This window comes from Giraffa tippelskirchi, chromosome 9 (assembly GCF_054371585.1).
Source record: "Giraffa tippelskirchi isolate mGirTip1 chromosome 9, T2T-mGirTip1v1.2.pri, whole genome shotgun sequence".
NCBI classification, from domain to species: Eukaryota; Metazoa; Chordata; class Mammalia; order Artiodactyla; family Giraffidae; genus Giraffa; species Giraffa tippelskirchi.
In genome coordinates this window covers 87,883,231-87,906,689 of record NC_137283.1, presented here as the reverse complement: position 1 = coordinate 87,906,689, position 23,459 = coordinate 87,883,231, and the positions used below count along the sequence as shown (strand labels likewise).

General features: G+C 39.4%; 1 protein-coding gene across 1 annotated transcript in view; it reads left to right on the top strand.

The window, feature by feature from the left end:
* Positions 1–22,652, top strand: part of ELOVL4 (ELOVL fatty acid elongase 4) — a 45,350-nt gene extending 22,698 nt beyond the window's left edge. The window contains exons 2-6 of the mRNA XM_081530396.1: positions 12,224–12,411; positions 13,583–13,663; positions 16,850–17,021; positions 18,169–18,296; positions 20,586–22,652. Coding sequence (XP_081386522.1) covers positions 12,224–12,411; positions 13,583–13,663; positions 16,850–17,021; positions 18,169–18,296; positions 20,586–20,861 — 845 coding nt within the window. The 3' untranslated portion in view covers positions 20,862–22,652. The remainder of the gene's footprint in view (positions 1–12,223; positions 12,412–13,582; positions 13,664–16,849; positions 17,022–18,168; positions 18,297–20,585) is intronic.
* Positions 22,653–23,459: the final 807 nt, after the last annotated feature.

Here is a 23,459-nt window from a genome sequence, read left to right as displayed (position 1 = left end):
AAACAATTTCTTGAGAAAGAAGTTAACCCTTAAGGGTCTGGAAGGTTAAGGTAATGTGTCTTGGTAATTCTTATTTTTGAAATAAAGTTCCTTGCTCCGAAACTTAATTTGCAATAATATTTAGCTTTAGATTTGCTTAACTTTAATTTCAAATTAATTTAATTATTAATAACTTAAGTAAAGGAAAGTCATTTCCAAAGGAGACAGCTTTTCTACTTAGAGAAAGAGAGACCTCATGGTTAGAAATTTCTGAATTTATAGGCATAATTTATTTTGCTAAAGCCCTTCTCATGGGTTCTCTGGAAACAGAAAATAAATCTGATGCCTTTTTAGGTCTCTCAGTATTTGATGAGGCCTCCTCTTTTGCAGGCTAGACATCCTTGGTCTTTCCTCAGTATTTGGTGTCGTGTCTCCCAGAGCATTGTGATCCTAGAGCAGGTCTGCCAGATGCAGCACCTGAGAAGGTGTCAGCCTCGGTGTGTTTATGTCTTGTCCTTCTTTCTGCTCACGGGACTTTTGTAGGTCTCTCTTGTTTTCTTTCCCTTGAAGGACCATGATGGATAGTCACAGTTCTATTTGAAAATTTTCTTCATGCCTATCAGTTCAGTTCAGTTAAGTCACTCAGTCGTGTCTGACTCTTAGCGACCCCATGAACTGCAGCACTCCAGGCCTCCCTGTCCATCACCAACTCCCGGAGTTTACCCAAACCCATGTCCATCGAGTCAGTGATGCCATCCAACCATCTCATCCTCTGTCGTCCCCTTCTCCTCCTGCCCCCAATCCTTCCCAGCATTAGGGTCTTTTCCAATGAGTCAACTCTTCGCATGAGGTGGCCAAAGTGTTGGAGTTTCAGCTTCAATATCAGTCCTTCCAATGAACACCCAGGACTGATCTCCTTTAGAATGGATTGATTGGATCTCCTTGCAGTCCAAGGGACTCTCAAGAGTCTTCTCCAACACCACAGTTCAAAAGCATCAATTCTGCGGCGCTCAGCTTTCTTCACCGTCTATCTCTCACATCCATACATGACCACTGGAAAAACCATAGCCTTGACTAGACAGACTTTTGTTGGCAAAGTAATGTCTCTGCTTTTAAATATGCTATCTAGGTTGGTCATAACCTTCCTTCCCAGGAATAAGCGTCTTCTAATTTCATGGCTCCAGTCACCATCTGCAGTGATTTTGGAGCCCAAAAAAATAAAGCCTGACACTGTTTCCACTGTTTCCCCATCTATTTCCCATGAAGTGATGGGACCAGATGCCATGATCTTAGTTTTCTGAACGTTGAGCTTTAAGCCAACTTTTCCACTCTCCTCTTTCACTTTCATCAAGAGGCTCTTTAGTTCTTCTTCACTTTCTGCCATAAGGGTGGTGTCATCTGCATATCTGAGGTTAGTGATATTTCTCCCGGCAATCTTAATTCCAGCTTGTGTTTCTTCCAGCCCAGCATTTCTCATGATGTACTCTGCATATAAGTTAAATAAGCAGGGTGACAATATACAGCCTTAACATACTCCTTTTCCTATTTGGAACCAGTCTGTTGTTCCATGTCCAGTTCTAACTGTTGCTTCCTGACCTGCATACAGGTTTCTCAAGAGACAGGTCAGATGGTCTGGTATTCCCATCTCTTTCACAATTTTCCACAGTTTATTGTGATCCACACAGTCAAAGGCTTTGGCATAGTCAAGAAAGCAGAAATAGATGTTTTTCTGGAACTCTCTTGCTTTTTCGATGATCCAGCGGATATTGGCAATTTGATCTCTGGTTCCTCTGCCTTTTCTGAAACCAGCTTGAACATCTGGAAGTTCACGGTTCTTGTATTGCTGAAGCCTGGCTTGGAGAATTTTGAGCATTACTTTACTAGCGTGTGAGATGAGTGCAATTGTGCGTATAATTTAGGGAAAAAATGGTGGGAACATTTTTCCCTTAAAATGAGTGGGCATGGTGACTGAGAAGGTCGGCTCCACCTTCTCCAGCAAGTCTCTTGGTCTCTATGCATCTCATTTTTAAAATAAAGGGATCATTTCTAAATCTGAAATTCTACACATATGATTTATTGTTGTTGTTGTTTAGTCACTAAGTCATGTCTGACTCTTTGCAACTCCATGGACTGCAGTATGCCAGGCTTCCCTGTCCTTCACCATCTCCCAGAGTTTGCTCAAACTCATGTCCGTTGAGTCAGTGACACCATCCAACCATCTCATCCTCTGTCGTCCCCTTCTTCTCCTGCCTTCTATCTTTCCCAGCATCAGGGTGTTTACCAATGAGTCAGCTCTTAGCCAACGTATTGGAGCTTCAGCTTTAGTCCTTGTAATGAATATACAGGGATGTGCAACATGAAAGGCTTAAAATTGTTAATGAAAGTGAAAGTTGCTAAGTCGTGTCTGATTCTTTGTGACCCCATGGACTGTAGCCCAGCAGGCTCTTCTGTACGTAGAATTCTGCAGACAAGAAGACTAGAGTGAGTAGCCATTCCTTTCTCCAGGGGATCTTCCTGACCCAGGGATTGAACCCAGGTCTCAAACCCAGGTCTCCTGCATTGCAGGCAGATTCTTTACCATCTGAGCCATGAGGAAGGCCCAAAATTGTTAATAAATAGACTCAAAGATAAGAGCAAAATCATCAAGATATGAAGACATAGACATGTTATTAAACATATTAATATATTAAAATATAGAAAGACGACAATATGACAAATCAACTAGAGTTCATTTTATATAACATTTGTGCCATATTGACCCTCTCCCTCCTCTATAAGAGCTTTTCATAGAGAGCATTCCCAAGAATGTTACATAAAACCCTTTTGAATCTTGGTATTCCTCGATGACAGAATCTGACTTCAGTGTTGGCAAGAGGGATAGTGTTTCAGTAGAATTTTTCTTTTTTTTCCACCTCTAATAAATTCATGGTGTGGAACCCCACCCATCACTGTATACTGACAGTGTACCAGAAACATGTCTTCTTTTACTCTAATACGCATAATCTACATCTGGATCCTGTGTAACTCAAATAAATAGAGGATTTAATTCCTTCAAAACATTATTTAAGGGCTTCCCTGGTGGTTCAGTGGTAAAGAGTCCGCCTGCCAATGCAGGAGATGTGAGTTTGATCTCTGGTCTAGGAATATCCCACCTGCTGTGGAGTAGCTAAGCCCATGCACCACAACTACTGAGCCTGTGCTCTGGAGCCCAGAAGCCGCAACTTCTGAGCCCATGGGTTGTAGCTACTGAAGCCCACATGCCCTAGAGCCCACGCTCAGCAATAAGAGAAGCCACCGCACTGAGAAGCCCTGGACTACAATTACGGAGTAGCCCCTACTAGCCGCAACTAGAGGGAAGAAGCCCGCACAGCCACAAAGATAAATAGCCAACAATAGCACAGCCAACAATAAATAAAGAGATAAAAAGTGATTAGTTAAAAAAAAAATAAACAGCAAACTCAGAAGAAGAGGTCAGACCAGAGGCAGAGGGTGTGGGAATGGGGCGTTGGAGGATGGTCACAGGACAGTGTGATACACTCTAAGGAGAACACGTGCAGGGGTGCTGGCCCTGAGAAGTGGGTCCCTGGCCGGTGAAAACTGCTTGTTTTCTTAATCCAGTTTTCCTTACCTTCAATCCCATTCTTTCTCATTGTGAAAAAGTGGAAGCTGCTCAGTCGTGTCCAACTCTGCGAACCCACGGACTGTAGCCCACCAGGCTCCTCTGTCCATGGGATTGTCCCGGCAAGAATACTGGAGTGGGTTGCCATTTCCTCCTCCAGGGCATTTTCCCGACCCAGGGATTAGACTGGGGTCTCCTGCATTGTAGGTGGATTTTTCACCATCTGAGCTACCTTGCTGTTGTTGTAAAAAGTAGCAATTTTTAGAAGTTAGGGAAAAAAATCCCAAGGGATCACCCAGTGTTCTGATACTCAAGGACGGTCCATGGAACATTGGCATAGCCTCACTTGGAACTTCTAGGAAGTGCAAAATCTTCGTAAAGGTGAGCCGTACCCCCAAGCTACTGAGTCAGAACCTGCACTGTAGCTATGCTCCCAAGTGGTTCTTTTTCTTGTTGAAGTTGGAGAAGCACTAATCCAGTTTCCCTGCTCCCCATCAGGTTTTACAGATGAAGGGAATGAGGACAAGTTGTGCCCTTAAGGTCTTACCCGCAGCTGCAGAGCTGGCATTAAAACAGCCTGCCTGTCTGCTAGTGGAGTCTCGCATGCCTTCTCCGCTGCGACTGTTACTCCTTGTCTGTTCCCCGCCACCTCTTTTACCCCTCTGTTGGCTTCTGTCAGTATTTCTTCCTGTCTAGACCTTCACCCTCTTACTCGTGTCTCTTTAAATATCTCTGTTGCGTGAGTAACACCATGCATTAAAAAGGATGGGCATTTTTTTCCAAAAGAACTTTCTTATATTTTATTGAAACATTTCAGTTCTTTGAAAAGTAACAATCCTGAATGAAATGGTAACTTTTATGTGGTTTGAGAGAGTCTGTTAAAGAGAACCTCAGTTCTCCCACCATTCTAATGAAGCAGAGTTCATTGTGCTTGGTTTTACAAAATTATGATGATATAACCAATCATCTATGTCATGTGTAAACTTGCTATTCAGGTTTAAGGAAAATAATATTCAAATTAATATTTTAAGCAAGGTTTGAGGCTTACATTCATGGATTGCAACAACCAATGTGTGTTTTGTAGAAGTGTTTGCATTTAATGGTCAGGAAGATCCCCTGCAGTAGGCAGTGGGAACCCACTCCAGTATTCTTGCCTGGTGAATCCCATGGACAGAGGAGCCTGGTGGGCTCCATGGGTTCACAAAAGAGTAAGACATGACTGAGAATGAGCATGAGCTCTTGAAGATTAGGGTGACGCAATTGAGATTCTTTCTTTTTAAATTTTTTTATTAAACGTTTTATTTTATATTGACTATGGCCACTTAACAATGTTGTGATAGTTTCAGATGGACAGCAAAGGGACTCAGCCATACATGTATCCATTCTCCCCCAAACTCTCTCCCAAGAATGAGCATTTTTATTTATTCTTGATTTGGGGGAAATTTTGAACCCACCTCTCTAATTTTTCCCTTGCTTGCTGCTCAGAACTGCCTTTGAAGTCAATAGCAATTGTGTGTTTAAGAGTAAGAAATAATCTATGATGTTAGAAATTAGAATCGCTTTACAGATGAATTTATCTTCCTTTCTTTGTTACATAGTCAGTCAGTTCAGTCACTCAGTTGTGTCCAGCTCTCTGTGACCCCATGGACTGCAGCACACCAGGCTTCCCGGTCCGTCACCAACTCCCACAACTTGCTCAAGCTCAGGTCCATCGAGTTGGTGATGCCATCTCAATGACATCGAGATGAGAAGAGTTGACAAGATCCAACTGTCTTGTCTTCTGTCATCTCTTTCTCCTCCTGCCATCAATCTTTCCCAGCATCAGGGGCTTTTCAAATGAGTCAGTCATTCCCACCAGGTAGCCAGGGTATTGGAGTTTCAGCTTCAGCATCAGTCCTTCCAATGAATATTCAGAACTGATTTCCTTTAGGATTGACTAGTTTGATCTCCTTGCAGTCCAAGGGACTCTGAAGAGTCTTCTCCAACACCACAGTTCAAAAGCATCAATTCTTCGGCTCTCAGCTTTCTTTATGGTTCAGCTCTCACATCCATACATGACAACTGGAAAAACCATAGCCTTGATCATCCCCATGGAAAAGAAATGCAAAAAAGCAAAATGGCTGTCTGAGGAGGCCTTACAAATAGTTGGGAAAAGAAGAGACGTGAAAAACAAAGGAGAAAAGGAAAGATACTCCCATCTGAATGCAGAGTTCGAAAGAATAGCAAGGAGAGATAAGAAAGCCTTCCTCAGCCATCAGTGCAGAGAAATAGAGGGAAACAACAGATTGGGAAAGACTAGAGATCTCTTCAAGAAAATTAGAGATACCAAAGGAACATTTCATGCAAAGATGGGCTCGATAAAGGACAGAAATGGTATGGACCTAACAGAAGCAGAAGATATTAAGAAGAGGTGGCAAGAATACACAGAAGAACTGTACAAAAAAGATCTTCATGACCCAGATAATCACGATGGTGTGATCACTCACCTAGAGCCAGATATCCTGGAATGTGAAGTCAAGTGGGTCTTAGAAAGCATCACTACGAACAAAGCTAGTGGAGGTGATGGAATTCCGGTTGAGCTATTTCAGATCCTGAAAGATGATGCTGTGAAAGTGCTGCACTCAATATGCCAGCAAATCTGGAAAACTCAGCAGTGGCCACAGGACTGGAAAAGGTCAGTTTTCATTCCAATCCCAGAGAAAGGCAATGCCAAAGAATGCTCAAACTGCCGCACAATTGCACTCATCTCACACGCTAGTAAAGTAATGCTCAAAATTCTCCAAGCCAGACTTCAGCAATACGTGAACCGTGAACTTCCAGATGTTCAAGCTGGTTTTAGAAAAGGCAGAGGAACCAGAGATCAAATTGCCAACATCCACTGGATCATCGAAAAAACAAGAGAGTTCCAGAAAAACATCTACTTCTGCTTTCTTGACTATGCCAAAGCCTTTGACTGTGTGGCTCACAATAAACTGTGGAAAATTGTGAAAGAGATGGGAATACCAGACCATCTGACCCGTCTCTTGAGAAACCTGTATGCAGGTCAGGAAGCAACAGTTAGAATTGGACTGGAACAACAGACTGGTTCCAAATAGGAAAAGGAGTATGTCAAGGCTGTATATTGTCACCCTGCTTATTTAACTTATATGCAGGGTACATCATTAGAAACACTGGGCTGGAAGAAGCACAAGCTAGAATCAAGATTGCTGGGAGAAATATCAATAATCTCAGATATGCAGATGACACCACCCTTATGGCAGAAAGTGAAGAGGAACTAAAGAGCCTCTTGATGAAAGTGAAAGAGGAGAGTGGAAAAGTTGGCTTAAAGCTCAACGTTCAGAAAACTAAGATCATGGCATCTGGTCCCATCACTTCATGGGAAATAGATGGGGAAACAGTGGAAACAGTGTCAGGCTTTATTTTCTTGGGCTCCAAAATCACTGCAGATGGTGATTGGAGCCATGAAATTAGAAGACGCTTATTCCTGGGAAGGAAGATTATGACCAACCTAGATAGCATATTTAAAAGCAGAGACATTACTTTGCCAACAAAGGTCCGTCTAGTCAAGGCTATGGTTTTTCCAGTGGTCATGTATGGATGTGAGAGATAGACGGTGAAGAAAGCTGAGCACCGCAGAATTGATGCTTTTGAACTGTGGTGTTGGAGAAGACTCTTGAGTGTCCCTTGGACTGCAAGGAGATCCAACCAGTCCATCCTAAAGGAGATCAGTCCTGGATGTTCACTGGAAGGACTGATGTTGAAGCTGAAACTCCAATTCTTTGGCCACCTCATGCAAACAGCTGACTCACTGGAAAAGACCCTAATGCTGTGAAGGATTGGGGGCAGGAGGAGAAGGGGACGACAGAGGATGAGATGGTTGGATGGCGTCACTGACTCGATAGACATGGATTTGGATAAACTCCGGGAGTTGGTGATGGACAGGGAGGCCTGGCATGCTGCAATTCATGGGGTCGCAAAGAGTCAGACACGGCTGAGCGACTGAACTGAATTGAACTGAACTGACTAGATGGACCGTTGTTGGCAAAGTAATGTCTCTGCTTTTGAACATGCTGTCTAGGTACGTCATAACTTTTCTTCCAAGGAGCAAGCATCTTTTAATTTCATGGCTGTAGTCACCATCTGCAGGGATTTTGGAGCCCAAGAAAATAAAGTCTGTCACTGTTTCCATTGTTTCCCCATCTATTTGCCATGAAGTGATGGGACCAGATGCCATGATCTTAGTTTTTTGAATGTTGAGTTTTAAGCCAGCTTTTTCACTCTCCTCTTTCACTTTCATCTAGAAGCTCCTTAGTTCCTCTTTGCTTTCTGCCATGAGGATGGTGTCATCTGCATATTTGAGGTTATTGATATTTCTCCCGGCAACCTTGATTCAAGCTCGTGCTTCATCCAGCCTGGCATTTCACATAATGTACTCTGCATATAAGTTAAATAGGCAGGGTGACAATATACAGCCTTGACGTACTCCTTTCCCAATTTGGAACCAGTCTGTTGTTCCATGTCCGGTTCTAACTTTTGCTTCTTGACCTGCATACAGATTTCTCAGGGGGCAGGTCAGGTGGTCTAGTATTCCCATTTCTTGAAGAATTTTCCCCAGTTTGTTGTGATCCACACAGTCAAAGGCTTTGACGTAGTCAAGAAAGCAGAAGTAGATGTTTTTCTGGAACTCTCTTGCTTTTTCTATGATCCAGTGGATGTTGGCAATTTGATCTTTGGTTCCTCTGCCTTTTCTAAATCCCACTTGAACATGTGGAAGTTCTCAGTTCACGTACTGTTGAGGCCTGGCCTGGAGAATTTTGAACATTACTTTGTTAGCATGTGAGATGAGTGCAATTGTGTGGTAGTTTGACCATTCTTTGTCATTGCCTTTCTTTGGGATTGGAATGAAAACTGACCTTTTCCAGTCCTGTGGCCACTGCTGAGTTATCCAAATATGCTGGCGTTTTGAGTGCAGCACTTTCACAGCATCATCTTTTAGGATTTGAAATAGCTCAGCTGGAGTTCCATCACCTCCACCAGCTTTGTTTGTAGTGATGCTTCCTGAGGCCCACTTGACTTTGCACTCCAGGATGTCTAGCTCTAGGTGAGTTGATCATACCATCGTGGTTTTCTAGGTCATTAAGATATGTTTTGTATAGTTCTTCTGTGTATTCTTGCCACCTCTTCTTAATATCTTCTGCTTCTGTTACGTCCATAATGTTTCTGTCCTTTGTTGTGCCCATCTTTGCATGAAATGTTCCCTTGGTATCTCTAATTTTCTTGAAGAAATCTCTAGTCTTTCCCATTCTACTGTTTTCCTCTATTTCTTTGCACTGATCACTGAGGAAGGCTTTCTTATCTCTCCTTGCTATTCTTTGGAACTCTGCATTCAGATCTTTCCTTTTCTCCTTTGCCTTTCACTTCTCTTCTTTTCACAGCTGTTTTTAAGACTGCCTCAGACAACCATTTTGCCTTTTTGCATATGTTTTCCTTGCAAATGGTTTTGATCACAGCCTCCTATACAGTGTCATGACCCTCTATCCATAGTTCTTCAGGAACTCTGTCTGTCAGATCTAATCCCTTGAATCTATTTGTCACTTCCACTGTATAATCCTAAGGGATTTGAGTTCGGTCATACCTGAATGTTCTAGTGGTTTTCCCTGCTGCTGCTGCTGCTGCTGCTGCTGCTGCTAAGTCGCTTCAGTCTTGTCCGACTCTGTGCGACCCCATAGACGGCAGCCCCCCAGGCTCCGCCATCCTTGGGATCCTCCAGGCAAGAACACTGGAGTAGGTTGCCATTTCCTTTTCCAGTGCGTGAAAGGGAAAAGTGAAAGTGAAGTCGCTCAGTCGTGTCCGACTCTTCGCGACCCCATGGACTGTAGCCTACCAGGCTCCTCTGTCCATGGGATTTTCCAGGCAAGAATACTGGAGTGGGGTGCCATTGCCTTCTCTGGTGGTTTTCCCTAGTTTCTTCCAATTTAAGCCTGAATTTTGCAGTAAGGAGTTCATAATCTGAGCCACAGTCAGCTCCCGTTCTTGTTTTTGCTGACTCGATAGAGCTTCCCCATCTTCAACTGCAAAGAATATAATCGGTCTTTCTTTGTAATATTCTTGTTACATAGGTTATCTCATAGCAGAGTTCTTTTGCTCTCTGCATCCATCCCATGGGAAAAGCCCGCTAGTTTGTGGATGGAGATGGGACACCCCTGCAGACCCTTTCCTCATGACCGGAAGTAGAGCCAAGCTTTAGGATTTAGGGGCTTTGAATTAGTCTTTTTCTATACTATAGAAAAATAAAGCTCTAAGTAGATAAATACCCCATGTTTTAAGGGGCCTTTTGACATAGAAAGATATGGGTGCAGAAGGATAATATAGTGGCATTAAAGAAGAGTGTGCAACCACTAATAAGCCCACAGTGGTACAGTACCTTCAACAAAAGCCATCCCACCATCTTTTAAATTACCCTCCCTATAAGAGGACTACTATCCCTCCTGTCTTTTAGGTATTTTAGCTTATTTTTAGTTCTGGAATATGTTTTGATTTGAGTGACAGAACCATAATTTCCTTGAATAGATAGATAGTAGGCTTCCACTGTAAACTATAAAGTAAAATCAGTTCCTCTGGGTTTTCTATTGTTGTTCTCATATTTGTTTTTTTTTTCTTCTTTTTGAGTCAGTATCCTATCCTTGTTGTTGTTTAGCCACTAAGTCGTGTCCAACTCTTTGTAACCCCATGGACTGTAGCCCACCAGGCTCCTCTCTCCATGGGATTTTCCAGGGGAGAATACTGGAGTGGGTTGCTGTTTCCTTCTCCAGAGGATCTTCCTGACCCAGGGGTCGAACCCACGTCTCCTATATTGCGAAGGGATTCTTATTGGCTGAGTCACCTGGGAAGCCCCATCCCACCCTTCTAACAACTCTTCTTTTATGGAAACCATAGTTATTAAATCACTTCCCAACTTTGGAAGCTATGTGATTAAATATTTTTGTACTTGTGTTTCACATCTTCTATCTTATTTTCTGTTGACAGTAGTATAGGAACAGACTAATTTTTTTATGTAAAGTATTTTGAAAGATAACTAACTTACGCAGAGCTGTTTCACATATACAGTTTTAATAAAACTGACAGTTTAAATAGAGAGACATTGTAATGAGCAATTAAATTACATTCATTTAGGCTAGTTTTTAGGAACTGGCTAAAATTTTTTAACTGTTGAGAAATATATTATTTTCCTCAAAATACAACATAGAAATAATATGCATTACCAAGAATAAACTAGACATTAGATTCACAACCTTCAAAATGCCATTTAGCATTTAGAAATATAAAAATTGACTTCAGTATCTTTTTATAATGTAAATTTTTGTCTACCTCATACTTCATTATTATGCATCTCAGAAATATTTGTGACAAAACTCTGTTATAAATTTGATTCAAGATTACATATTTGAATTTAAAGACAGCTGATTCAATTTAAATGAAATAATGTGTTACATTGGAGATATATATATTTACACATACATAAGGTAAATGATTTATAGCTTTAGAGAAAAGCACTTAAGTTGATTATATTCATGGGAAAAGAATAAATTCATGTTCTCAAGAAAAAAGAAAAATGTCTTGAATGTGGTGGTTGCCATTTAAATATCAAACTGTAATGACCCCTAACTTAATCCTCAACTTAATTCAGGTATAACCATACTCTTGTCTTCAGCATCCAGAAATATTCCAGGGGATGGCTTCCATTCTCCAGACCTTTTCAGTTTACTAAGTTTTTCCTGCTTTTAGCATAGGAGGGAGCAGCTTCCAAACTGTGCTGATTTAGTTCACATGTTTAATATAAGGTCAAGTTTCTCCTTTAAGTATTTTCTGTCTATGAAACCTTTGATTAACTTTTTATCCCAAGCCTATTCTGTATTTTCAATGAACCTTGCTTCATCTCTTTGTTGTGAAGGTTTTCTGTCAAATATATAAGGTGTACCTTATATAATGCAACTTCACTTCCAAAAGCTACTCTCAGGAATTGGTCTTGTTTCTTTGGTTTTTATGTCATGTAGTTTTAAAATGTATATATATTTAATTGGAGGTTAATTGCTTTATAGTATTGTGTTGGTTTCTGCCTTACATCAACATAAATCAGCCATCGGTATACATATGACCCTTCCTTCTTGAACCTCCTTCCCACTCTGTCCCACCCCTGTAGGTTGTCACACAGCACTGGTCTGAGCTCCCTGCATCATACAGAAAATTCCCACTGGCTGTTTTACATATGGTAACATACATGTTTCCATTCTACTCTCTCAATTCATCCCACTATGTCCACAAGTCTATTCTCTATTCTGCATCTCCACTGCTTCCCTCCAAATAGGTTCACCAGTACCATCTTTCTAAATTCCATATATATGTGTTAATATACGATATTTGTTTTTCTTTTTTTGACATACTTCACTTTGTATAATAGGGTCTAGGTTCATCCACGTCATTAGAACTGTATTTCATGTGTTTTTGTTGGACCTCTAAGGATCTGTATTTGGTCATGAAGGAAAGCTAAGTTGAAACGCGGCACTTCTTAATACTTTCACTTGATAAAGCGTTTATCCTGTAATGAACTTTGTGTCCCCTCTGTAGATAAACGTGTCGAGAACTGGCCTCTGATGCAGTCTCCACTGCCTACGCTTTGCATAAGCACCCTGTACCTCCTCTTCGTGTGGCTGGGTCCAAAATGGATGAAGGACCGAGAACCTTTCCAGATGCGTTTAGTGCTCATTCTCTATAATTTTGGGATGGTTTTGCTTAACCTTTTTATCTTCAGAGAGGTAGGTTTACTAAAGTTCACTTTATACTTCCTCAGGTCTGTTGCAAATTAGAAAATAAGAATGTGTAAAACTATGATTGGAATGTTGTGCCCTAACATAACTGTTAGCTCCTCTAAGAGTAAATTTTATGTTATTGATGTAAGCATGGATAACAAAAATCTGAAACATACATAAAGTATAAGACTTGTTTAAAGTGAAATTTGGAAGCAGACAAACTGGATTCTAAAATAACCCTTACTAGTTTTTCTGACATTGAAAGTTCCTTAACTTTTTTGAGGCTCATTTCCCCCATCTGTAAAATGGGCATAATACCTATCTTCTAAGATATCAGAGATAAGTGAGATAATTTTTGCATAGTGTTTAGAACATATGAAATCCTCAGTAAATAGTTGTGGCTATTTATTTATATTTCTCATTCAGCAGTTTCCGGTTTGGTAACTGATAAAAATATGCAGATGTAAAATACCAATTTAAAATTTAAATCCTACCACATAATATAATTGTTACTAACATTTAGGTTGGAACTAAAATGAGTTAACTGTTATACAACTGTTGCTGCTAATAAGTGTATACTTTTCTGGACACCAAGAAATTCTCTATGGCATTTTAAAAGGAAATCCTAAAAGCTAGACTGACCCAACCACTTTTTAAGTTGTAAGAGTGAAAGGAATTTGTTTTCCAAGAGACTCCTCATTAGTGTTCAACCTGAACCCAGCGAACTGAACTGGTGATGCTGAGAAAGTGAACCGTGTGCTCCTTTTAAAAAAACTCTCTTTAACTGTCAGCTTAGCCTACAGAAACTCAACATCACAAAAAACTTTAATTTATTTGGCTACTTTACCTAGTTTGTTAGATGTAATCCACTCTGGTTCAAAACTAGAAACCCATGCAACTCTTGCAGCATGGTTAATCAGTTTCTCTTAATATTATAAGATCGAGTGTCTCAGTCCAAATTTTACATGTCATTTTAAATTTAGATTTCAATTTAAGAATAAATTGACGGATAATAAATTTTAGAAATTCCAACATATTAAATGTTTAATGCATTTGAAATTTATTTTTAAGACAATATTGCTTTTAAAAATATTTTGGAAGTTTGCACATTGTATGTAATGCTTTTAAATGCTGTATCTTCTAAAACTTTACTCCAAATGTTGTTTTCTTTTTTCAGTTATTCATGGGATCATATAATGCAGGATATAGCTATATTTGCCAGACTGTGGATTATTCTGATAACGTTCATGAAGTCAGGGTAAGTACATTAAAAATACTGTTAATCAGTAGAAGTTGGTTTAATTTTGTAGTCTCTAGTCTGTGAAAACATGCTTTAATGTAGTGGTAAAACTATAGTGGGATTGTTTGAGACAATAAATCTACTTTTTAAAAAATATACATAATTTAAAATCCATTTTCTTCCCCCATTATCTTTTCTTATTTGGTGATTTGAGAGTGAATATGTGTTGGACTGCTGAAATGCAGTACTCAAAAAAAAAAATTAATAATAGTTCCATGTTTATATTTTAGATTTTTAGTTTTTTGGTCAAGAATAGAAACTCTGGAAGATGAATTCATTTGTTAAGAAAGTCTATTTAATGTTTAGTAAATTAGGCATAGCACAGCTTGTATAGGTATAAACCCAGTTTTTATTTATATTTGAGAAAAACAGACTAGTAATACAATGTTATCATATTTTACTTTGTAGTCCCCTTAAAATTGCCATTTTACTCAAGTGAAGAAACAATAAATTATCTTACTTTGTTAAGTATTTATTGAACTTCTCTGTATACTGTGTTCATATTAAACATGTGTCTATGACATATGTTATATATATGTGTGTGTTTTATGTTAGATATAATATATGTAGTAATAATATAATATGTAGCAGCTGGCCCTGAAAAAAAATAGCTCTTTAGCATTGGGGTTCAACGATATAAACACCAGTATTCATCAAGACCCAAGACTAAATTGCTTTAATGTATTTATGATTTTATGTCTCTGTCTTCATTTCCCCATTAGAAGACTTAAGACGCTGATGAAAAATCACCCCTTTTGGTTGTCACGTTGGTTTTATTCATTCAACAAATGTATATTGAACATCGGCTATACACAGATAGTGCGATGGTACTGGGAACCCAAGTAGAAAGGCAGACAGGGATCCAGCCTGTGTGGAGCTGACGTTCTAGCAGAGGTGGGAGAGGCAGTCAGGTAAACAAAGGGTTAAGAAGGAACTAAGACCTGAGATTGCCTGAGGGGAGCCCCTTTGTTTGGGTTTGTTGCTAGAGAACCTCCTCCTGGTTGGAGCAGTGGAGCACAGCTGGTCTTGCTTGCATCTAGAGAGAGAAAAGGAAACGTGCGCTGGACTTCCTTTCTTTGAGGAGTGAGCTTAGATAAACCCTTTGGGCGAAACAACATGTTAATATTTGGGGGATGAAGTTTTAAAAAGACCACTCTGGCTGTTGTATGCCTGCCCTCCTGGCATGCATAATCTGATGAGTTCTTTAAAAATGTAGCTGTTGTGAGACCTGAAATCTAGGAGGAGAAAGGACAAGAGTGGCAGCAGATTGTGTTTGAACATTTCTCCCCTCTCTGTTATTCTGAGATGTGGCAGAATAAGTGTTTTACTCAGAGACTCATCTTTGTATTCGTTGTTATGTAGCTAAGAAGGATCTTTTCGCTTTGATGTAGCTGTTTAGTTCCCTGGTGGCTCAGATGCAAAAGAATCTGCCTGCATCGCCGCAGACTTGGGTTTGATTGCTGGGTCGGAAGATCCCCTGGAGAAGGCAGTGGCTACCCACTCGAGTATTCTTGCTTGGAGAATTCCATGGACAGAGGAGCCTAGCGGGCTACAGTCCATGGAGTCGCAAAGAGTCAGACACTACTGAGCAACTAACACTTTCACAAACTAAGAGAGGATTGTTAATTACTGTTTATGAATCATAGCTGATTTAGAGTGCCGGATAAGAGGGAAAATAAGACATGACCTCTTCCCTTCTAGATAGAGTTTGCATGTGCTGTTGCTAAGTCATGTCCGGATAGAGTTTGCATGTGCTGTTGCTAAGTCATGTCCGACTCCACAGACTGTATCTCACCAGGCTCCTCTGTCCATGGGATTCTCCAGGCAAGAATACTGGAGTGGGTTGCCTTTTCTTCCTCCAGGGGTTCTTCCCGACCCAGGGATCAAACCTGTGTCTCCTCCGTTGGCAGGTGGATTCTTTACTGCTGAGCCACTTGGGAAGCCCCTTATTGCACCCAAATGTTATACTGTAAAATACTAAGATAATGATGAATATGAAATATAGTGTTGCTATGAGTAGTTGCTTATTTCAAGTTTGTTCTCAAACAACTTTATCATTTTCAACAATGTTATTATGCAGACAAGCTCGGTAAATTCTCAGTTTGTAAATACAAGATATTATTTTTTTCTTTGGCTGTTCTCTGAAACTTGCCTACACTTCAAAATCGTAATTTTGTTTTTCAAAAGCAAACAGCCAAACCCAAACAAACACAAGCCCATGGCATCCAACAGGTGCTCTTATCAAACGAAGAAAGACCCTATCAGCTCCGAAGAGCCTAAGCCTCCCTGTGAACGCATCTGCCAGACCGCTGACACACACAAGTCCACCATCAGATTTCAGTTTGTACCGCCGCCTTTGCTGTTGGTATATAGGGCAGATGTCATAGAAAATCCTTGACATAAGAAAGAGGAATCTAGATTACTATTTTAGTGCGATTCTTGTGAAATATTTTAAAATGTATATACAGAGGTCACCTCTCACTGGATCCTTGGATCCTTAATCTCAGCATGTAATGTAATCTTTCTGCACCATCTGGTGTCTTAATTAGAGCCCAGGAAAAGAAAAGACTTACTCATGTAAGCAGGATTATATTTATGACCTAGGAAATATTTGTTGTGTGTGTGTGTGTGTGTGTTGCAGTTTATCATTTTAAAAATTTCACTGCCTAATAAAAAATACTGTGATTAAGTACTTTGTTGCACATGTTAAAATGAGAGACACCAGCTGCTACTCAAGCACACTTGCAAGAATCTCTGAGGCTGGAATATAGGCTAGGCATGAACAACTGAAATGCCTTTATAGAGTGAATATCTCAGTTTCTCCATCACATTGAAAATCATAGCAGTATGAAAGTGTTCACAGTAATGCAATCATCAGGTTGGTACCCATGACATCCAGCTATGGAACAGACTGAAAATTTTCTCTGCTGAACTGTTGGCACAGTGTAGATACAGGTTTGGACTCTTATTTCCCATCATCTTCCCCATGAATAGATGCCTACGTTTCACACCCACTTAAACAAAAATGATTCTATGCCTCATACATTTTGTGCAATAAAAATTGCCTAACACTTAACTTTAGTAGAAAACCATGTGATAGTATGACTCTGATGTTTATAAAATGCTTTCCCTTTCTTTCTACAGATAGCTGCCGCTCTGTGGTGGTACTTTATATCTAAAGGAATTGAGTATTTGGACACAGTGTTTTTTATCCTGAGGAAGAAAAACAACCAGGTCTCTTTTCTTCATGTGTATCATCACTGTACCATGTTCACATTGTGGTGGATCGGAATTAAGTGGGTCGCAGGAGGACAGGGTGAGCATCTTGAGGATCATGTCCCCGTGTACTCAACTATGTAAATGTGTCGGGTAGAAAGTGGTGGGAATTTGACTTGGTCTAATAGCAGCCCACTCCAGTATTCTTGCCTGGAGGATTCCATGGACAGAAGAGCCTGGCGGGCTACTGTCCATGGGATCGCAAAGAGTAGGACATGACTGAGCAACTAACACACATACACACACAAAATATAACTTACTTCCAGGCTTAATTATTCCTGTGTTAATTTCGCTTTAAAGAAATTTGAAGAAAGTAGAGCTTTAGCTGTTTATCTGTGACTACTTTCACACCTAATGATTTACCCAGAGATTAGCATAAACAAATCCCAAGTGGAGCAAACAGTATTTTGTGAGGGAGCAATTCTAGTGGTTCTGATCCAGAGGATACAAAGATAGAACGTCTCCATCTGAAGGTTCCATCTCCCAGAGACTGCTCTTGCTCTCAAATAGGCCCCAGGGCACCTATTGCTTCTTATTCAAAGGAAATTGTATGTAGCCTTCTCAGTGTTGAAGACAATCTGAACTCAGTTTGGCTAAGATCTGCCTCCAGCTTTTCAGATGCCTGTAAATTGAAGATAATTCACATCATTGAGCTGGAAACAGACCATTCCTCTGATGGGGACCCAGGGTACAAGTCATACTACAGTTCACCTTGCTACTTTACTTTTAAACTGTTTAGAAATCTAAGAAATGAGTACTATTTTGTTGTAGCTATGTGTATCGGCACATGTAAAGATAATAATGAAAGATTTACAAATCTGCTTGAACCATTATATGTATCCTGGCTTTTATTCCCCCAAGAGTAACAGAATGAAAAATAATATTGGTAGTATTAGGGCCTACTTAAGTATATTAGGGCCTACTTGAGCCACTTGGGAAGTCCTTTGCCTTTGAAGAACACCCGTTTTTATTTATTTATATGGTAAAATCCGGAGTCCAAACTTTAAAAATATTTGGCACAATCTGAAGAGAAGGCTTGTCCATTAGAACTATTTTACACCTTTTATTTCTCATCTATACTCAGAATTAAATGTTGGAAAATAATGTAGATTCATTTATTTTACGTTCAAATGGTTTATCACCTAAATAATGATTTCTGTGTCTTGTAATTACCTCTTTTTCTAAAGCATTTTTTGGAGCCCAGATGAATTCCTTCATCCATGTGATTATGTATTCATACTATGGGTTAGCTGCCTTTGGCCCATGGATTCAGAAATATCTCTGGTGGAAACGTTACCTGACCATGCTGCAGCTGGTGAGTTCTCAGTTAAAATACTGAGAATGTTAGACTCTTATTAACTGTGAAGTGCCAAGTCATTTTCAACCATTTTATTTTACCAAGCTGGCTTTCTCTGTGCTCCAGCGATAGGAGTTGAGGCTGTCTGGCTCTGAGCTACCTGTTCATAGGCTGAGTGCTTTTTAAGAGTCACAGACTCTTGCTTTTTAAATGTCCCTAAAAGACCAGATGCAGGTCCTGTCTGTCTAATAGGAATATCCTTTAAACATCTCTGTGAAATGGATGAGTAAAGATCTAGGCACGTTGCAAAATACACACTCGTTTATGATTAGAAAAATAACTTCTTTCTTAGTTTTTTTTTTCCACTTAAAATGTTGTTATTACCTTTCTTCATTCTGCCCTTAAATAAATTTTCTGTTTTTTTACTCCCATTTTTCTGTCCTTGTGAACAGATCCTGTACATTTAGAACAGGAAAGTTGTAGAGAAGTCACAGAGCCAAGGAAGGGGTGGGTAAAGGATGGGACCGAGGGGAACTTCCCTGGCCGTCCAGTGGTTAAGGCTCCATGCTTCTGCTGTAGAGGGAATGAGTTTGATCCCTGGTCAGGGAACTAAGATCCCATATGCAGCACTGTGTGGCCAAAAAATAAATAAGTTAAAGGACCAAGGATCAAAGAACTCTTAATTCCCTAGCACACAATCCTTAGAGAGCAGAGCTTGGTATACTCAAATGTTCATCTTCAGAGCGAACAGGTCGCAGCACCAACCCCTAGCAGGACTTCTGGTAGCATCTGGGTGACTCAATGCAACCTTCAGAGCTAAAGCGCCAGCCCAGTAATCAAACCGGAAATCCAAAACCAACCTGGTAGCTATTCTTCAAGCCTTGGAATTTATTATAATTTGCTTTAATCATAGCATGTTCACAATTTTATCAGTGGAATCACATTTGGAAATATCATTCATCTCTGTTTTAAGTTGCCAAACAACAGGCTAACCAAACAGGAAGCACAGCTTTTGGGGAGCACTGGGTGTGCAGGATTTATCTGTAAGCAAAATGCTACAGGAAGCTTCCTCCAGTTTTTGTGTAACCTGTTTACACAGTTTGTGTAATTCGTTTCTCTCAGTTATTAGTAAATGGGCCCAAGAAAATGAGAAGAAGACAGAAATCATGTGAACTGTTGTTATCTACTCTGAGGGAAGACTGCATCTGATTCTCCTTGAGCGACGCCCCGCTCAGCCACCCCCCCAGACACACCCTTTTCCAGCAATGCAGGTTCTAAGATTCATTTTGAAATCAAAAGTCCCAAAAACCTGGATTTTGCCACGGGAAACTTTTAAAGTTTTTTAGTCGGATAGAAATCTGGAGCTTTACATGGGATAAACTTAAAATAATATTTAATATAATAATATTGATAATACGTCCTTAAAAGAGAAGCTGCAATTGCCCATTTTAATAGGGTGTTAATTTTGTGAAGGGTAGTGTATTTCCAAGGCAGAAGTTCTCACAGCAGTGAATCTTGTATGTTAACCTTGTAAAAAATTAAGTGTTGTTTAACCTCATGGAATTCATAAATTCTTATTTTGAGAACCGTCTTCTCCTTTTATACTTATTATCAAATTTCTACTAAGTTTTACCAAGAATCTTAGTTTTTAAAGGATTGTGTTAATTCAATTTTTAAATTAATTTTTAATTTATTTTAAAAGGCATATTTACCTGTCTCCTATTCTATAAGAAACAGATAATGAACCATTTTGATAAACTCACTTTTAAAAGTATATGTACCAGCTTGCTAACAACTTTGTGGAAAGAAATCAATCTATTTGGGAGGAAAACAAAAACTGAAGAGCCTTCACTCTCTTAGGCCAGTGATATTCCCTCTCATTAGATAACGTTATTCAGCATTATCCAAAAAATAATTCCCTGGGTCCAGATACCAGGCCAAGGGCCCAGGAATCGTGGGGATCAATGCAGAGCCCCACCCTCAGGTGGTCCTCGAGGGGAGAGATGGACAGTCCAGAAGTCAGCAGATGCCAAAGACATAATTCCTATGAAACAGAAAACCAGCACAAACCAGAACCCTTTGGTGAAAGGGATGGAGGACCCCACTGGGTGGGGGTACTTGAGCCTTAGCAGGAAGCCCTCGTTGAGGACATGGTTTTGAGAAGCGGCCCGAGTGAGAAGGAGCCGGAGAACTCTTAGGTCTTGGGTGCTGGGTCACCGCACGGGCCTGTCTTAGGAGCACAGAAGGTGCTCAGGTTGTGACGAGCTGTTTGCTACCCACAGTAAGCGTACCTGTGCTGTTTTTCAGGTTCAGTTCCACGTGACCATCGGGCACACAGCACTGTCCCTTTACACCGATTGCCCCTTCCCCAAATGGATGCACTGGGCTCTCATCGCCTACGCAATCAGCTTCATATTGCTCTTCCTTAACTTCTATGTGCGGACGTACAAAGAGCCTAAGAAAGCAAAACTTGGAAAAACAGCGGTGAATGGTATTTCAGCGAATGGTGTGAACAAATCCGAAAACCACCTAGTGGTAGAAAATGGCAAAAAGCAGAAAAATGGAAAAGCAAAAGGAGAGTAAAGCGAACTGGGCCTTACCTGGTGTTGACAGTGAGGAAGTTCCCACTTCATTTAAGATTTCAGGGAAAACAGAAGCAAATGAGGGTTTGAGGGTGGGGAGATAAAAGGCAAATGTGCTCTATGTATTATTAGTAAACCTTTAGATTGAGTAAAGTGTTAAATACAACACCCAGATGTTTTATTTATGAAGTTTTTATTTTAAACATTTTTTTTTTATTAGCCTTGATGTTGTCAGACCAAAGCAATCATCACTTGACTTTGGAGACCCTTCCCCGCCCTGCCCCCCGCCCCCATTCACATCCAGCAATGCATGAGATTTTTCGTTTCTCTTCATCCTTCAGTTTGATGATCACAGAAACATGATCTTTATGCATTTTTTTTTTTTTAAGCTAAATTGCAACTTATGTACTGATGAAAATCAGTTACCTTATCTTTTTTGGTCCCAAACTGGAAATGCAGATAGTTTAAAACGTGCACATTTGAATTCATTTGCTGACTGGAATGATCAAATCTCTCCACCTGTAGTCCGAAGATACCCTTCTGGTTGGAATTAAATTTAAAAAATCTGATGATCTTTGTAGACTCTTAGAGGCTTTATGATGATGGTGTTGGTGAAAATAGAATCACAGTAAAATCCTGTCCAGTGGCTCCAAGTTCGCTGTGACCTGCAGCACAAATCACTGTGGGAAACAATTTTTGTGATGAAAAGGCAGCCTTTCAATCCTCCTGTTACTACTAGGTGTATATTATGAAAATTAAGATTACTGTCTGATTGGAACATGAAACAACTCATGTGTCTACTAGTAACATCATAAAATAGTTACATTTATGTGCTGTTAGAAGAGAGTATGTTGATTTTTATCAGGCTTTCTTTGTTTTGATTTGTGGCTGTTAACGATTTTTCATATGTGGAAATATACCTACCTCTTCTGTTGGAAAGAACATTTAAAATTAAATAAATTTTAACTAAAAAATCAAGGAGTCCTCTAATGTAAATTTAATACTAACTTTCAAATTCACTAACTTTTTTTTGTTTTTTTACAAATAGCGTACAGCAAGCATTTTTGTGACATTATCCTTCTCTTTCAATGTGTTTAATTTTGGAGTGATATTTTTCTGTGACAAAGTTGCAAGATCTTATTTGTAACTAGATATGAAGTGTAAACCGGTTTTGGTGCAATATTCTTGACTCCTTGGTGCTAAAGATCATTAAATTCAATGCTTGATTGTTACGAGGTGTTAATTGCTAAGACATAAAGTGAGTAAAAGTGAGAGTAGTCAGAACCAGAAAATTAAATTTGCTCTTTACCAATGAAGTATTTCATGTAATGTAAAAACACAACTGGAAATTCACTAGGAGAGAACTTGTACTATGTCTTATTACATAGGTTAAATTGCTAGTGGGTATTGCACAGGGATCTTGTGACCAAAAAATAAAAAGGCATGAGTATTTCTAAGTATCTTTAACATATCAAAACTGCATGTGCAGGATGTAATGCTGTTTGTGCAGACTATTTCAGAATACTTTGTAAACTATGAAATATTTATTGTGCGTTCAAATTACACACTGCCCCCCCCCAACACACAAGGCATGCAGGCATGAGAACTACAGAAAATTTGCAGCACGTAATAGTTTGATCTAGGAGGATTCAACACTTTCGTTTTTACCGCTCAGTTTGTAATGACTAGAGATTTGTAAATCTTTGTGAACATTCTGTACTGGTTCCCTAGAGCTATTCATTCCCTGCTACCTGATTTCAGCACAATAAATATACTACTGCTGTGGGAAAAATGATTTTTTTTGGCTACTCAATTTATTATAATATAAATCTGCTAGATATTTATTTATTTAATTCAGTTGTTAATATTCTAAATTCTTCCCTGCTGCCAGTTTCTAATGTAGAAAAGAAATGAAACTAGAACTTGGATGTCAATAATTTATGGCAAAAAGCTAATTTTTTTATGGTAGCATATTTTTACTTTAAAACTTAGATGTTTCTTTGGAAGAATTTTTGGATCCTGACATAAAACATATCATTTTGTTGTGAATTCTTACATTTGTCATTTCAAATGTAAGCTTTTTTTCTTTTTAAAGAAACTTTTAATTTTATATTGGAGTGTAGTTGACTAACAATGTATTGGTTTCAGGTGTACATTGAAGAGATTCAGTTATGCATATACATGTATCTATTCTTTACCAAATTCTTTTCCCATTTAAGTTGTTACATAATATTGAGCAGAGTTCCCTGTGCTATACAGTAGGTCCTTGTTGGTTATCCATTTTAAATATAGTAGTGTGTACATGGTAACACTTTTTAATGGTGTGCTGTTTTTTGTTCTAAAAATAAAGTTAGCAAGTTCTCCTGTTCTGATATTTAAATCCTCCAGTCCTTACTATAAGTTTTTTTTTTTTTTACCAAAGATGATTTTAAGATGTAATAAATACAGCCTTTTATGATCACTTTCATAATTTCTCTATCACCCCACTAAATACACATGCCTCATATGTAAAAATCAGTGAGGAGGATTGCATCCTCTTTCTGGTAAAACTTTGTCATTAACTTAAGAAAAGTTTTCTTACACAGAAAATAGGGAATTT